The 17,279-nt window shown below is 42.4% G+C and overlaps 1 protein-coding gene across 2 annotated transcripts in view; it reads right to left on the bottom strand.

Annotated features, from left to right (window-relative positions):
* ACSS2 (acyl-CoA synthetase short chain family member 2) overlaps positions 1–17,279 on the bottom strand; it is a 44,867-nt gene that overhangs the window by 6,360 nt on the left and 21,228 nt on the right. Inside the window, exons 3-11 of one of the 2 annotated variants that reach the window (XM_065921866.1) lie at positions 7,978–8,069; positions 7,670–7,773; positions 7,403–7,475; positions 7,048–7,123; positions 6,772–6,886; positions 5,952–5,990; positions 1,679–1,816; positions 523–693; positions 84–217 (exon numbers count right to left, since the gene is read on the bottom strand). In XM_065921866.1, coding sequence (XP_065777938.1) covers positions 84–217; positions 523–693; positions 1,679–1,816; positions 5,952–5,990; positions 6,772–6,886; positions 7,048–7,123; positions 7,403–7,475; positions 7,670–7,773; positions 7,978–8,069 — 942 coding nt within the window. The remainder of the gene's footprint in view (positions 1–83; positions 218–522; positions 694–1,678; positions 1,817–5,951; positions 5,991–6,771; positions 6,887–7,047; positions 7,124–7,402; positions 7,476–7,669; positions 7,774–7,977; positions 8,070–17,279) is intronic. The other variant, XM_065921867.1, reaches the window with a different exon arrangement.

Below are 17,279 nucleotides of genomic sequence, written 5' to 3'. Positions count from 1 at the left end.
ATAATGGGATGGAAAGGACTGTGCAAAGGCCAGCACCAGCTCTGAGGGACACTCAAGAGGCAGCAGCCAGAGAGGGGTCTCACTTGGTAACAGGCTCATCTCCAAACTTCATGAGCAGACGGATGGCTGTAGGTGCTGTGTAGAACTTGGTCACCTTGTACTTCTCCACGATATTCCATAGGCGGCTCACATCCGGGTATGTGGGAATCCCCTCAAACTGACCCCAATAATGGCTGGTCATTTTCAGTCCTCCTCAATAGTCCCTCCATTCCCCTACCATACCCTCAGGCTCAGTATTTTGCCTTTTCTGACAAATCCCTGTCTTCACACCCTTATCAGACAAGCCAAGAGACTTTCCCACTCAGCATATACAACCCTCTGAGAACTCTTTCTCAAGAAAACAGGTCATTGTATAAGTACCTCTGCCTTTAGGCAAGGTGACTTTGGGAGGTCATCACCCAGGATCATCTTGTCCATCCCCTAAATAAACCAGGTAGCCATGGGTCCCAGCACCCTTCTTACCAAAACACTGGTGGCACCATTGGCCAGTGGCCCATAGGTGACATAGGAATGACCAGTGATCCAGCCAATGTCTGCAGTGCACCAGAACACATCCTCCACATGAAAGTCAAACACATACTTGAAGGTTGTAGCCACATAGAGCATGTAGCCCCCAACTGTGTGTACCACGCCCTGTGGAAAGAATAGGGCCTCAAGTTGGACTCACCCTCACTGACTACCAAATGTAGAGGAAAAGCCTCCCCAGGGATTCTGGTCCTGCCAGCACTGCTTTTACAGCATCCATCTCTCTTCCATCCTCCTTTCTCCACATTCCCATCTCACACACCACATATACTTATATAGTCAGTCCATCATCCATACCCACACCTTAAGATGGTATTTCTGAACCACCCACATTACTTTCACACACATGAACCCTTTCAGTACACTCACATCTAATAGTGTCTCTGTTGTGTGTTTGTGCACACACACTCAATTATACGTTGACAGAATGAGACTGGGGAAAAAAGAATCTTCTTTGCTTGCTCCATTAATACCTCATCCCCACCAGACTCCTCCATCCATGGGATTTTCCAGGCAAGAACACTGGAGTGGGTTGCCATTTCCTTCTCCAAGGAAAGACAGGCCCAAGTTGTGTCTCTAAATGTTCATTGAGGAATATGCCAAAGCATGTGGAGAGAATAATTTATGGATGAGGCAAGTTGAAGGTAGAGTGATATATCTTTTAAGTCAGAGTTCTAAGTGTTTCCAGTTCCCACACTGCTCTGGGAGGGATTAGATGTTGCCAGTGTGGCATGTGGAAGGGATTGAACTCTAAGAGCTGTAGTTAAGAAGGCCAAGAGGGATCCCCGTGCCCACTCTTGGCCTTGACTTTACAGGCAGCTCTTCTTCAACCAAACCACGTGGGGATGGGCAGGAAACAAAGATGTCAGCCACATGGACTTATCCTTTCCTCCTTTTCTGGGCACCCTGAGGCTCCCCACTTGAATTGTCTCACCCTGGGCTTCACCATCAGTGATTGAGGATTTATGTCAGTTTGATTTAGAAAAGATAATGTGATATTTCTGAAACTCAGAGTTGTAAATTTCACGTTATTACATGCTTCCTCAGAAACTCACTTCTCACCCTTACACAGTGTATGTACTCACACACTTGCCTTGGGTTTGCCTGTGGAGCCACTGGTGTACAGGATGAAGAGTGGGTCTTCAGCATCACACCATTCAGGCTCACACTCATCCCCTGCCTTCTGCATGAGTTCATGCCACCACAAGTCAACCCCCTCATTCCAGGAGATCTGCAGGGGGAAGAAAATAGGAATGGGCAAGGAGGAACTTGGAATGGGCAAGCTCAGGTTGGGGGCAAAATTCATCCCTACCTAGCACCTGGAGGGGCCAGGGTGGGAGTGGCAGGTGGAGGTCCTGAGAGGGAGGAAGGGCCCAGTGAGGGTGAAATGAGGCAGGGAGAATAGAAACAGAACAAGAGGCTTCTTGGGTACTCCCAGCACCCTGTTCCAGAACTTCTCTCACCTGGCCTCATGCTGAGGTGGGCCCCCTTGGTTGGTCCCTTATCGCTCTTCAATTCCTAGCTTAAATGTCACCTTCTTGGAAAGGCTTAACCTAAACAGCATCTGATAGGCTCCTAGACCCACCCTCACCCCTGCTACTATTCTTTTTTTTTAATTATTATTCTTTTTTTTTTAAATCAGCTTGTGAGATTAGTTTCCCAACCAGGAATTGAACATGGGCCATTAGCAGTGAAAGTGCAGAGTCTTAACTCTGGATGGCCAAGGAATTCCCATCCCTGCTATAATTCTTGATCACACCACCTTATTTCTGCACCACATAGCACATATTTCCAGTTATTTTACTTAGCTGTTTTCTTGATTATCGTCTCCCCAGATAGTGACCTCTATGAGTACATTGGCATGTCTTTCTTGCCCACCCCCCTAAATCTCCAGCACCTAGTAAAATGCCTAGCACTCAACAGGCACTCAGTAAAATTTTGTTGGATGAATGAATATGCATATACAGGCCTATATACACACATATGTATTTACACACATATGGGACTAGTGGCTCATCAGCAGTGATGCAGATACCACACAATTCAGAAATGCAGAATTAGTCAGAGCCTGCAGATGAGGTGGGTACCTGACCCCAATAGTTAGTAGCAAAAGAAGTCAACAGATGTTGGTCCAAGCATCTTTTTTTGCATGTCCAGACATCATCCACATCTTAAGGTTCCTACTCCAGCTCTGCCCCTGACCCTATACCAGTGGTACCAATGGGTTTCTCATAAAGACACTTTCTTGAGGTTCTATTCAGCAGGAAACTTTGCTTTAAGTTGGTGGAAAAGGATCAAGGTGGGTTTCTCCCAGTAGAAGCATGTCCCTCTAATACTGAAGTGCCTTTTAGATCTGTCATCCTGAAACTTTTCTAAACTCTCTTGAAACTGTTTTACTTTCTGAATTATACCACCTGTTTGAAAAACCGGTTTTAAGTCTACTCTTTGCTGAGTGAAGTTGTATTCCCTGAGTTCGTCCAAAGTTGCACTGGATTTCGATTCCCAGTTCTGCCACTTCCTAGATATATATGACCATAGGCAAGCCACTCTACCTCAAGTTACTCATTTTTAAAATGAGGATAGTCATTCTTGCCCTGATAGTCTCACAGGATTTTGGAAACATCAAAGGAAAACTATTACCTAGTAAACATCAAGCCTTGGATTGTCTGGGGGAGGGGTAGAGAAGACTGATGAGTGTCAGGAAGGTGAAAAGTTAGTTCAGTTCCACTGAACTCCTCTGGGAGGTGAAATAAGAGTGTGATGATGTGGAGAAGAAAATGGCAACTCGCTCCAGTATTCTTGCCTGGAAAAATCCATGGACAGAGGAGTCTGGTGGGCTGAAGTCCGTGGGATTACATGACTGAGTGTGTGTGCACGAGGGTGGAGGGAGATGGGTTGGTAGCAATAAACTGGTAGAACTAAAAAAAAATAAAAATAAAATAAAATAAAGACTCGATTAAAAAAAAAAAAGAGTGTGATGATGGAAACTATTGTGGGTTTGGTTTAACTGTCACAAAACTGTTTCATATTCATTATCTCCTTGTTCTATAGTCCCAGCTGGCAGGTAGACATGATAGTATAAGAGGAAACATCCTACTCCTCTCATTATATTGTTATATAGTAATTTATTGCGTGCATATTTGATTTAAAAGCCCCAAAGTGTTAGGCACATATCTTGATAAATTATAAAATTACCATTCTCCTTTTTCTGAACTATCTGTCTCTTACTCGGAGAAATGGAAGTTTCTGGCACATAAGCATGACAAATCCAGGTCAAGAGAGACACCATTAAGAAGAAAAAGAAGAGAGAGAAGGTCCCCACAAGCTAGAAAACACAAAAATACACACTTTTTTTTTTAATTGGAATAGCCATCCGGGTTTACACATACATTGTCACATGAATAATTTTTTGCCCACCAGATGATCTACTTTAGATGAGGGCATTAATGTATTTAAGCAGAAGTGTGTCGATAGTGCTTTGAGCAAATGGAGCTAGTCTACGGTGATGGTGTGGATTGTCACAGAAAAGGCACGAGGTACATGTAAGGGCAAAGCACAGTTACACTGTGGCAATGAGGGGACTCTTGTGATCTTGTAAAACTGCTTCCTTTGTGGGTGTGGGTAAGGAGGGTGGGGTGGGTACTCCAGGTGTGGAGCTGATAACCAGCACCAGGAAGCAGGGTGAGAGCAATCAGTGGCATACATGCTGGTTGCGAATTAGGTGTATACTTATGAGGGCCAGGGCTTGGAACCAGGAAAAGGTTTGAATTTTCTGAAATAAGAGTCAAGGAGCTGGCCTTTGTTATTGGACCAGGAAAGCCTTAGGGAGGGCAGCTGCCAGGTGTGAGAGAGGAATATGAGGAAGCTTATAGGTAATATGGTTGAGGAAGGTCCCTGCCAACTGTAACAGGCCCTCCCTTGAAGACTGCTTAAGAAGGAGAGGTTTGGAGCTCTGCCAAGATTTCCAGTTTTGACTACAGTTCTCAGGCCAACCAACCTGGGTTTTGTAAGCCGATTTTTATGGTCTTTGGGTTTTTGGTAACTGACTCTTTTTACCTCCAAGGAATAAAATTCCAGGAGCCTGTGGTCCAACAACCCCTGGTATTAAGAATTATAAGAGTTTCTTTCTTTTCTAAACTCCCTTTTAGAAATGTCAGCCTGTCTGCTGTATTAGAAATAATAAAAGCTAACATTTATGGAGCAGTTACTATGTGTCAAACACCTTACCTATACTGACAAAACCCTGTCAGGTAGCTACAATTTTATCCTATTTTAGAGACGGGGAAACTGAAGTAAAGGAGTTTAAGAAACTTGCACAAGTTCCCATATAGCAGGTAACAGAGCCAAGATGTGAACCCAAGTGGTCTGACTCCAGAGCCTGTATTCTAACCACTAAGTTTGTTTCCTCTTTCAAGAGAAAAGTCTTAGGTCCCTGCCTGAGTTTTCAAATGAAAACGTTTTCCCCTGAGACTCAGATCTGTCTCCACCATGCTAAGGAGAATAGAGAAAAGGTGTATTATATTTACCATTAGCCTAAGAGGTTGATCATAGCAGATTTAGAGTAAGACATCCTATGAGGATGGTAAAACTCAGAGGAATAGTGGCTTTTATGTTTTGTTTTAGTAAGGAAAGAGGTTCCTTTAAAGCATTTACTATCATGTCTCCATTACTGATAAGGGAACTGAAGTCCAGAGAGAATGGGTGACTCATTTAAGGTCATATAGCTAAAAATTGGTCTCTGGACTACAAACCCAGTCTCTCCCCTATACTAATCAGCTTTGAGTCCCCTATAATAATCAGCTTTGAGTCCCCTATAATAATCAGCTTTGAGTCCCCTATACTAATCAACTTTGAGTCCTCACTTAAGAATCTCTCTTCTTAGAATCACCTACAATATAACTTGTTCAATTTAGCACTTAATTATATCAGAGTTTATGTGTAGTTTGTAAATCCCAAAGTAGCTTATAAATATATTTAGGAAGCTTCTTCGCTACCAACTTGATAGTGATTCCCAAGGTCAAGGTCTGCATCTCCTCTGCCTGTTCCTCTCTCCTGGTTCTGCCTCAGCTAAGTGCACAGTAAAAACTCTCTGACAGGTTGCTTGGTCCTCTCTCCCACAATGGTTCTGAGAAGCAGGAGTGAAATGGGATGTCTGTGGCTACCTCTCTGAGATCCATGCTCTATGCCAATTCAGAGCAATAAGCATTTGGTCTCATGACCCTTCAGAGTGACTTAGACTACCTACGGGCAGAGAGAAGGGGGTTGGGTCTGGCAGTCACTTCAATGGGGCGAACAGGCAAAGAGCAGTTGGACAAGCAAACAAGCATGCAGGAAAGCAGTGCCCAAGGCAACGCAGAGGTGGATACCTGGGGCTGGATGTGCTTGGGTTTCTCTTTCGGCTTACCCTGTTAAGAGCCCACGGAAAGGGTGGTGAGCAGGGTGCAAGAATAGGGGAAGGGGAGGCAAGGGCCAGTGTGCCCCAAACCTCTGGCTGCTTCCTTTCTCTCTGGTTCTTCTCTCACTGGTCCTCCCAGCCTCCATTTTCCTGATCCTGTTCACAGCCTCTATACCTTCAGAACCCCGAATGCTGACAGGGGTCTCCAATGTTCCTTGACTAGACTGAAGTCTGTCTAGCTCTAAGACTACTGAAAGTCTCTCAAGTCACAGAATTTCAGAAACCCTCTGTCCTTCTGGACCCTGGAGCTTTTATCCTTCATGCCCCTTAGACCTGGAGGCCACCACTGGGCTTCTCCATCAGAAGCATGTATCCAAAGCTTTCAAGGGCCACATACTGGGGGCAGATCCTGGTGTTTCCATGATGGGACCACACAAGTAGCGCACTCCAAACCAAAGCCCAGTATTTAAGATGACTACATATAGTCACCCAGGTCAGCCCATTTCTAACCTAAGCCCAATCCCAAAAGGTCCCTTGTGCCCATCAGAATACTCCAACCAGCACAGGGGTCTTCCTCACAATCTCTTGTGCTAAGTTCCCAAAGCTTCCTACTTATATCCAAGGTCAAAGTCCCCTAGCTCCAGCCAGCCCTGCCAGGGAAGCCATTCCGAGGACTGCTCCTAGATCCTCAGCATTATGATAAGGAAACAAAGACGGACAACAGGAACTTCCTGGGGAGGAAGAGGGAGCCACTTGGAGCCCAGAGGAGGGCATAAGGGTACCAGACTCACCTGCACATCCGGGCATGGCCTCTTAATTGGAGGAGACTGGCTGGGAGAGTCATCTGTGCCCAGCTCTGCCCGCCCCAGGTGCTTGACCACAATGCAGCATTTCACTGGGAAAGCCCTGGAGGAAAGAAAAGCCTGAAGTGGTGGGCTGGTTGGCTCAAAAGAGAATTTGGCGAGACCCACCCATGTCCATCTAGGGTAGGAGGGACAAAGGAGACCTGGCACTGGGGAAATGCCCAGTCAACTCAGGGCAGTAGCCAGCAGACCAAACACACTTACTTCTCCTGACACTTCTCCAGGGCCTCGTCAGCCAGCTCCTTCAAGTTCACAAGCTTTTCCCCCCTGTAGAAGGCATCTTTGGGGAGCAACAGATATTCCAAGCCTTAGGAAGGCACCACAGTTCTACCCCTCTATCCCTAGCAGGTACAATGTTCAGTCCTTCCTGGGTAGGCCTCTTGTCTCTGGATCTTCCAGGTGATTTGAGCTAACAGAGGGTAGGCTGAGGTGGAACCGGGAGATAAAGAGTAGGCTGCCCCTACCCCTTACGCTAAGCAGTCTCAAATACCAACTAGTTAGTTGAAGACCAAGACTTTGAGTGTGGGGATTTTGGGGGAGGGGTGAGAGAATTAGTCACCTGTAGTGATGAGAAGGCTGCAATTGGAATCCAGGATCCGTTCACAAAGAGACTCTGAAGAGAACCCCGCAAACTAGAAAAGGGAAGAAAGACTGAGAAAGAGTGCAACCCAGGGATCGAGTGAACAAGAAAAGGAATAAGGAACCTATGACACAAACATTCTAAGTGGCTTAGTCTGGTTTTTAAGGTCCTCCATCATCCAGGCTCAACCTACTTCTCCTGAGCCCTAACCCCCACCAGGACCCTTTCTCCAGCCCCAGTTCCTACCACAATCGAGTGGAGAGCCCCAAGGCGGGCACATGCCAGCATAGCCACCACGAGCTCCGGGATCATGGGCATGTAGATGGCCACTCGGTCACCCTTGCAAATGCCTGCAGGTAAAGGACACAGATCACGGACCATGGTGGATCCCACCTGCTGCTACATGCTCTTTCTCATCTAGTTATTTACCACCCGCCCACCTCCCCCCCAGGTGACCCTTTCTGTTCCTCTGTTAACAGATTCCTTCTGTTCCTTGTCCATTTCCCCCAAGTCCTCAGGGCTCTCCAGCCCTCTCCCTACAACCCCACACTCACCCTGTTTTCTGAGAACATTGCTGAACCGACACACTTGGACCAGAAGCTCTCGGTATGTGATCTGGGTGGTTTCCTCTGGCTCATTGCCTTCCCTGAGATGTATCAGAAAGAGCCAGTCATTAGGGAGTATGACTTCTTCCCCCAAACAAACAAACAAACAAAAATAGGAACAGTCATAAAATCCATTCAGTAACACCAAGGCCTGGGAATATTCTGTGAGGGTGAGCCATCTGCCACCACACCTTGAACTAACTGGTCAGAAACACTGGCCTCACAAGATATACTTTATACACAAGCTGTGTGTCACTGGAAAATGCACTGCCATCTCTGAACCTCATATGATAAAATGGGATCATGGTCTTCTCTCTTCCATTCGAGGCATATATTAAGGAGAAATGGTATCACGAATGTGATTCCCTGAAAGTGATGTCAACATTGCGTTGGTGTTATTCAAAGTGGGATCTCTAGATTACCAGCACCCAAGTCACCTAGGAAACTTGTTAAAATGTAGATTCCTGAGCCCAAACTCAGAATCACAATCAAAAGGTCCAAGAATCTGCTTCTTTACTACAAGTTGGTATAAAGAATCAATAGGTAAATCTGATGCACCTTTGAAGTTGAGAATCACCACCCTCTATCAACTTCTTGCTGAAGTTGAGAGAATCACCACCCTCTATCAACTCCTCAGCCTTGCCTCCTTCTCCTTTCTAGGTTTCAGCCTGGTTTCCTTCAGTCATTTCTTCATCGATTCATTTGCTTATTCAACTACTATGTGCTATATATATGAATAGAAATAAGGCACTGAGACTAGGATAAGCAAGATCCCTGACAACATGAAGCTTATATTCCAATGATAGTACAGGAAATATACAAGTAAAAATATAACAGATAATTTCTGATTATGATAAGCATTATGAAAGATATAAAGAATGACATAATAATGACTGAGAAATTTTTAAAAAGACATCTTAAGGAACTTTCAGACTGTATACAAAGATTTAACAGTAAGAATATTCCTTTCAGTATTATTTTTCAATTTTATGATTTTTAAATAAGTACTTCTACTGCACAATTGCACTCAGCTCACATACTAGCAAAGTAATACTCAAAATTCTCCAAGCTAGGCTTCAACAGTATGTGGACCAAGAACTTCCAGATGTTCAAGCTGGATTTACAAAAGGCAAAGGAACCAGAGATCAAATTAGAACATCTATTGGATCATAGAAAAAGGAAGAGAATTCCAGAAAAACATCTGTGGTTGTGTGGTTTAGTCGCTAAGTCGTGTCCAACTGTTGTGACCCCAGGGACTATAACCAGTCAGGCTTCTCTGTACATGGGATTCTCCAGGCCAGAATACTGGAGTGGGTTGCCATTTCCTTCTCCAGGGGATCTTCCCGGCTCAGGAATTGAATCTGGGTCTCCTGCATTGCAGGTAGATTCTTTACCTACTGAGCTATGAGGGAAGCTACTTCTGCTTTATTGACTATGCCAAAGCCCTTAACTGTGTAGATCACAACAAACTACAAAAAATTCTTAAACATATGAGAATACCAGACCAACTAACCTGCCTCCTGAAAAATCTGTATGCAGGTCAAGAAGCAACAGTTAGAACTGGACATGGAACAATGGACTGGTTTCCAAATAAGGAAAGGAGTACGTCAAGATTGTTATATTGTCACCCTGCTTATTTAACTTATATGCAGAGTACATCATGCAAAATGCTAGACTGGATGAAACACAAGCTGGAATCACTACTGCCGGGAGAAATATCAATAACCCCAGATAAACAGATGACACCACCCTTAGGGCCGAAAGCGAAGAAGAATTAAAGAGCCACTTGATGAAAGTGAAAGAGCAGAGTGAAAAAGTTGGCTTAAAACTCAACATTCAGAAAACTAAGATCATGGCATCTGGTCCCATCACTTCATGGAAACTGATGGGGAAACAATGGAAACAGTGACAGATTTTATCTTTTGGGGCTCCAAAATCACTGCATATGGTGACTGCAGGCATGAAATTAAAAGATGCTTGCTCCTTGGAAGAAAAGTTATGACCCAGCTAGACAGCATATTAAAAAGCAGAAACATTACTTTGCCTACAAAGGTCTATCTAGTCAAAGCTATTGCTTTTCCAGTAGTCATGTATGGATGTGAGAGCTGGACTATTAAGAAAGCTGACCACCAAAGAATTGATGCTTTTGAACTGTGGTGTTGGAGAAGACTCTTGAGAGTCCCTTGGACTGCAAGGAGACCAAACCAGTCAATCCTGAAGGAAATCAGTCCTGAATGTTCATTGGAAGGACTGATGCTGAAACTGAAACTCCAATACTTTGGCCATCTGATGCGAAGAACTGACTCATTAGAAAAGACCCTGATGCTGGGAAAGATCGAAGGCAGGAGGAGAAGGGGACAACAGAGGATGAGAAGGTTGGATGGCATCACTGACTCAATGGACATGAATTTGAGCATACTCCGGGAGTTGGTGATGGACAGGGAAGCCTGGCATGCTACAGTCCATGGGGTCACAAAGAGTCAGACATAACTGAGCAACTGAACTGAACTGAACATAAAAAGACATGTAAATTTTAAAGTGAACTTGAAAACTGAATTTTAATTCTGTTCAGAAGAGAAATAAATACTTCACAGTCCCCAAACAAGCATAGAATGGGGAGGTGGGAAAGAACTGCTTTAAGCACAGGACAGGCCTGTTAGACAAACATATATACATGCTTCTATGTTTACATGCTCTCTTTTTTTCTATACAAATGGTGGCATACAATATACATTTTTCTGTATCTTGTTTTTTATTGAATATAATATGCATTCAATAAACTGCACAAATCTTAAATATAGAGCTTGATCATCTTACTTAATTTTTAAATTTAATAATATATCTTGATATCATTTTCCATCAAGACTTAAAGTGCTATTTCATTTTCTTTGTCATATGCATAATGTTCTTCCACTATTTGTGTGTGCCATAATTGATTTAACAAATAAGTATTTCAATGAGTATCTTTATTAATATGTCATTTCTCACTTGAAAATATATCTGTAGGATGAATTACTAGAAGTGAAACTGTTGGGTCAAAGATATGGACATTTTAAATATTGGTAAATACTAGAGGATAAGTTCTTTAAGTAGGATGGTCAAGGAAGGCCTCTCTCTGGAGAGGTGACATTTGAGCTAATACCTAAGCAATGAGAGTAGGCAAATGTATGAGTTCTTGAGAAGAGTATCCTGGGCAAAGAGAACATCAAAATTTGGAAAAATGATGAGGTAGTAAAGAGCTTGGCCTATTCAAAGAACAGAAAGGAAGCTAATATGGCTGGAGCAGAGTGAACAAGAAGGAGAGTAAGAATCAGAAGTAGGCAGCAGCCAGATCACATAGGGCTTTGTAGGCATGGTAAGAAATTTGAATTTTATTCAAAGGAGATTCTTCCTGGCTTTGCTTATACACAAAATGCCACTTCCACAATCTTAATCATGCCAATGCCCCTCCTCAGAATGCCTTCCCACCTCCTTTGGGCAGCACCACGTAGCCCTCCATAAAGATCACTGTGCTTCCTCTCCTTCCTTACCACCCAGAGAACTTACGAAGGAGGTAACTAAAACCCAGAGAGAGGTAGGAGCTTGATCAAGGTCACAATAATAAGCGGCAGAGCCAAGAATAGATCCTCTGGTCTTCTGACTTCAAGTCAGGACTGTGTCTCCTCATAGTGCGAAGGACAGGGACTAGCAGGGAAGCCAGGTCTTTGGCGATTTCACGGAAGATTATCAGCTTCTTTCCAGCTCCTGGCTCAATGAGTTAAGTCACTATCCTCTCATTGGCTTTGCCTTCCTAGGGCTGAGAGGAGAAAAGCACAGAGAGCTGTCTAAAGTGGGAAGGATCTGGGAGGGAGGAAGCTGGCAAATGGCCCTGAATGCCGGATGCAAAAAAAGTCACTTCCTTAATTGGCTCGCTGACAAGTGGCCCACGGGGACATCTCTAGTTACAGCTAAATGCTGACGTACACCTCACACCCATGCACACGTGTCCCCATATGTATACTGACCTGTGTACCCCTGAGTACGTAGAAACATGTATACTAATATAAAAAACACTGCAGACACAGGAACTGCTCATTTGCACACATAGAAACAAATAGCATTAATATATGGATATAGGACTTGAACATGGGCCCATCTGCAAGTATATGCACCACACACTTATGTATCTACCTATGTGCACCCTCCAGAAACTATCACATTATTCTGTTTTATTTTCTTTGATTTGAAATTAGCTCATGTATTTTATTCACTTGTGTATTATCTGTATCTTTCACTGGAATATAAACTCCACAATAACAATGACCTAGTCCGTCTTGTTCATTGCTACATCCCTAGCAATAACATTCGATACCCAGAAGAGAGCCTGGTACATAGAAGGTGCACAGGCACAGATAAGAACAAACCTATACAAGAATACAAGAATAGCTTACCTGAGCCCACTTCCAGTTACACACACACACACATGAGTGTACATCTCTCTCCCTGGCTCTGTACTCAAGTTATACATTATTGATGTAGGCACCTTACTCCTTCCAGTGTCTTCTTTCTCTGACGTACACAACTGGCTGGGGCCCCTGGCTTGTTGAGAGAGGGGAGGGAGCACACACGCACACACACCATGTGCATGGGGACACACACACCCAAAATGTAATATTACTCAGCCATAAGAAAAGAGTGAAACCTTGCCATGTGTGATAATAGAGATGGACTTGAGGATATTATGCTAAATGAAGTAAATCAGAGAAAGACAGGTACCCTATGATTTCACTTATATGTGGACTCTTAAAAACAAACATAATGAAACAGAAACAGATTCATAGATACAGAGAACAAACTGGTTGTTGCTGGGGGCAGAGGTGGGGTAGGGAATGGGTGAAACAGATGAAGGAGCTTAAGAGGTACAAAATTTCAGCTATAAAATAAATGTCTTGTGGATGTAATGTATAGCATAGAAAATATAGTAATAATACTACAACTTTGTATGGTGACAGATGGTAACTAGACTTATTTTGATGATCATTTTGTAATGTATAAAAATATCAAATCATGACACCTAAAACCAATATTGTAAGCAAATTATACTTCAATTTAAAAAAGACTAGGTGAAATATCAGTATGTATTAAGTATATAAAATGAACAAGTGAGTGTCTATAATATAAATCTCTACATTTTATATATTCAGAATGTTTCATAATTTTTAAATTTGAATAATAAATAAATAAAATATTTTACTGTGTCAAAAAAATAAAAAGAAAAAAGCAAACAGCAGCATGTGCACAATGACACTTAGTTTTAGGGGGAAAAATAGGGAGGTGTGGGGACTGGAAAACTTGAGAATACATGCTCTGGAAAGAGGAGGCATCTAGCACTTAAACGTGATGCCTATTAACTTTTGCCCTCTGGGAATGAGGTCTCAATACTGCCCAATTTTCCAGTTTTTCAAGAGAGACTTGAAATCTGTTTCTGAATTTTAAGTGATGCAATTAACTTTAAATTTAAACACTGTGGTCAAACAAAACTATTAATGAGAGAGTTAGCTGATGGGCTACAGATTGGGAACACTTGCATCAGACCCAGCTACTTCCCTTTTACCTGGAAGCCATATGGTATGGGACAGCTCCAAGTATATAATCTTTTTTTAAGGAAAACTTCTACAACTAGCTTATCCTTATACTCTCCATATTCACTATTATCCATTTCTGATGCAAAATATATTCAGAATTAGACTACTTCCTTCACATCTACTACCATCATAGTCCAAAGTCACCATTAAGTATGTCAGATCATGTCATTCCTCTGATCAAAATGTTCAGATGTCATCCCATATCATTTTGAGTAAAAGTCCTCACACTGACCTACTACATGATGTATTCCCTCATTACATCTCTGTCCTCAAATACTCCCATTCTCTCTTCCTCTCCCCACCTCTCTGCTCCAGTCACATAGCCTCCTTACTGTTTGGCAACACCAATCACACTTAACCTCAGAACTTGTGCCTTCCACTTGAGTATTCTTCCCCCAGAGAGCTACATGACTTATTCCCTATCTTTTGAGTTATTTCTCAAATGTTGGCTTCTCAGTGAGGTCATCCTTGACCACGCCATATAAAAAAGCACTTGTCCACCCCCAGTCCCAGATACTCCAAGGTAACACCTTCCAGAAAGTCTTCTCTAATTTCTCTTTCTCCTCACCTACCTCAAAGCGGAACATTCTTTCTTCCTTCCAAGCCCCTTTATCTCACTTTCCTTGTGGTCTATTGGTTCTACCTTGTATTACATTTATTGGGGCCTTACTGTCCTCATTATACCCTGGGCTCTTCAAGAGAAGGAACTGTGTCTTCTTCCTTTCCGTCTTCTCTAAGCACAGTTGGCACAGTAAATACTTAAGATTCATGGTCAAATCAGTGAAAAACATATATCTAATTAATGACAAGGGAAGACTGCAGCTCTTTCTCTTTGTATGAGGATAGTCACTGAACTGGAAATTTTAGTTTCCTAAACTAGCAGAAAAGTAAAGCACAAGATAGGAGGAAAGAGTTGAGAAAAAAAAAAAAAAAACCACACACACACACACACACACACACACACACAACAGATGGGGAAAACTGGGTTCCTCACTAAAGCATCACAAGCAGGATCTAATCTAGTGAGTTAGGTCTTCCAGAGGAGAAGTACCCAGATGAGAGGAGTCAAAACTGTTATAAAAGGAAGACTGGACTTATCTGTTTAGCCTGGAGGTGAGAATATAGTGAGAAACCTGATAGTAAGTCTCAAATACCTGTATCTCTGTAGCTGCCACCCTAGTATAAGCCACCTTCATGTCTTGCCTGGATGACCACAGTGACCCCACACTGGCCTCCCACTACACTCCTGCCCCCTTCCAATCTATACATAAACCAAAATGATCTATTATAAACACAGACCAGGCTACAGTATCTTCTCCAACTCATTATGTGCCATTGTTCCATTCTGTTCACCAGACTCCAAACACATTAGCCTTCTGACTGAGAGAACATGCCATGTTCTTTCACTATCTTTCCTGAACTCCTCGAATGGTTTGCTCTACCTCATGTTTCAGATCTCAGTTTAACTGTCACTTCCCTAGTGAAGCGTTCCATGACCAACATCAGTCCTTCCTGATATTCTTCATCACAAAATTGTTTTTTTTTTTTATAGCATTTTTCTCAAGTTGTAATTGTCTTATTTATTTACTGTTTTTTGGGGTCTTTTGCTATAGCATTTTTCTCAAGTTGTAATTGTCTTATTTATTTACTGTTTTTTGGGGGTTTTTGCTAATTGCCTGTCTCGCCTACTAGACTGTAAGCTTCCTGAAGGCAGAGACCAAGTTACTCTTGCTCACTACTGAATCCCCAACACCTTGCAAAGAACCTTGTATATAATAGGTGCTCAATAAATACTTTCTGAATGAATGAATGAACCTGAAGGATTATTACGGGAAAGAAACAAATTAGTATTTTGTAACTATAATTGGAAGAGCTAGGTCAATTGGGAGAGTGCAACATAAGGAAAGCCTTTCCAAATGTCAGGCTTCCCTGGTGTCTCTGATGGCAAAGAATCTGTCTGCAATGAAGGAGACCCAGGTTCAATCCCTGAGTCAGGAAGATCTCCTGAGGAAGGGAATTGCTACCCATTCCATTCTTGCCTGTAGAATGCTATGGACAGAATTTCCTGGCAGACTATAGTCTATGGGGTTGCAAAGAGTCAAACACAATTGAGTGATTAACACTTTTTCTAAATGCCAGGGTTGTCCAGAAGCGTAGGATTGTGCAGGTTGGAACAGGAAAACCCTGTCATCTATTTGATCATTCTCGAGGGAGTGGGGTCCTTGGAATTTCATTTTATAAGCAACCCATGTGATTCGTGTTCAGTGAACTTTCAGATGACCTTTAAGACCCTTCCAGTTTTGAGATTCTTTGATTTGGGAAAATTAAGAAATAATGTGTTCTGTGATCCATGAAGCACTGCACAAATGTGAAGCACTTAGATATAAGTATACCCTCAATTCACTTTCCCATTCACCAAGGGAGCAGGGTGTGGGAGCAACATAGCTTGACCCATTAGCAGCTTAATGTCCCCTCTGGATACTCCTGGCTGAACAAGGAAAAGGGCTGGAGGAGGAGGTGGGAGGAGGCAAATACCAAAGACTGAATCATAAATCACTTAGAATGCCAGAGGAAGATAGCGCTTTTGATGCTCACCACTCTTATACACTGATGAGAGACCAAATGCACAGATGGGAAGTGATGGCCTGGAGGTTACTTAGCACTTAGCCGCACTATCATTGTAAAGCAGAGCTATCCAATATGGTAGCCACAAGCCACATATAGCTACTGAACACTTAAAATGTTGTGGGGGAACTGAATTTTTAATTTAATCTATTTTAAATATTAACAGTCACCTGTGGCCAGCTCTAGAGTCTATATGCCTCAGGGCATTCTCCTGCTAAATGAACTGGCCTACAAAAGGGGAGTGATGCTTCCAAAACCCAGGATTAGCAGAAAGAAGAAAATCAAAGTGCAGGAGTCCTGAGAACTGTGGGGTTAAAGTCCACCAAGTGTGGATTTTAGTAAACTATAATAACCCAAGAGAACTGAAAACATACACCCATACAAAAACTTGTATACAAAGATTCATAGCATTATCATTCATGATGTCAAAAAGTGAAAACAATCCAAGTATACATCAACTGAAGAATGGATAAATAAAATGTGGTATATCCATATAATGGAGTATTATTTTGTATAAAAAGGAATAAGGTACTGACACATGCTACAACATGGATGAACCTTGAAAAAGGTGAAAGGAACTAGACACAAAAGGTCACATATTGTATGATTTCATTCATATGAACTGTCCAGAAGAGCAAAATCATAGAGACAAAAAATAAATTAGTGATTGCCTAGGCCTGAGGCAAGAAAAGTTGGAAGAAAATGAAGAGTGATTGCTAATGAGTATGGGGTTTCTTTTTGGGGTGCTTAGAACATTCTTAGAACATTTAGAAAATGTTCTAAAATAGATTGTGATGATGTTTGTACAACTCTGTGAATATGCCAAAAATCACTGAGGTGTGCTTTAGATGGGCAAATTGTATGTTTATGAATTGTATCTCAAATTTAAAAAACTTATTGCAATTCTGACTGGAACTGCAAAAAGCACACAGAATAATTTGGAAGAAACAGACATCTTTACAAATCTTTCTTTCCTGAAAGATTGTACCTTAGCACTATTCA

Source organism: Muntiacus reevesi, chromosome 2 (genome assembly GCF_963930625.1).
Source record: "Muntiacus reevesi chromosome 2, mMunRee1.1, whole genome shotgun sequence".
Classification (NCBI taxonomy): Eukaryota; Metazoa; Chordata; class Mammalia; order Artiodactyla; family Cervidae; genus Muntiacus; species Muntiacus reevesi.
Note: the sequence above shows the minus strand (reverse complement) of the source record. Positions and strands in the feature narration are given on the sequence as shown.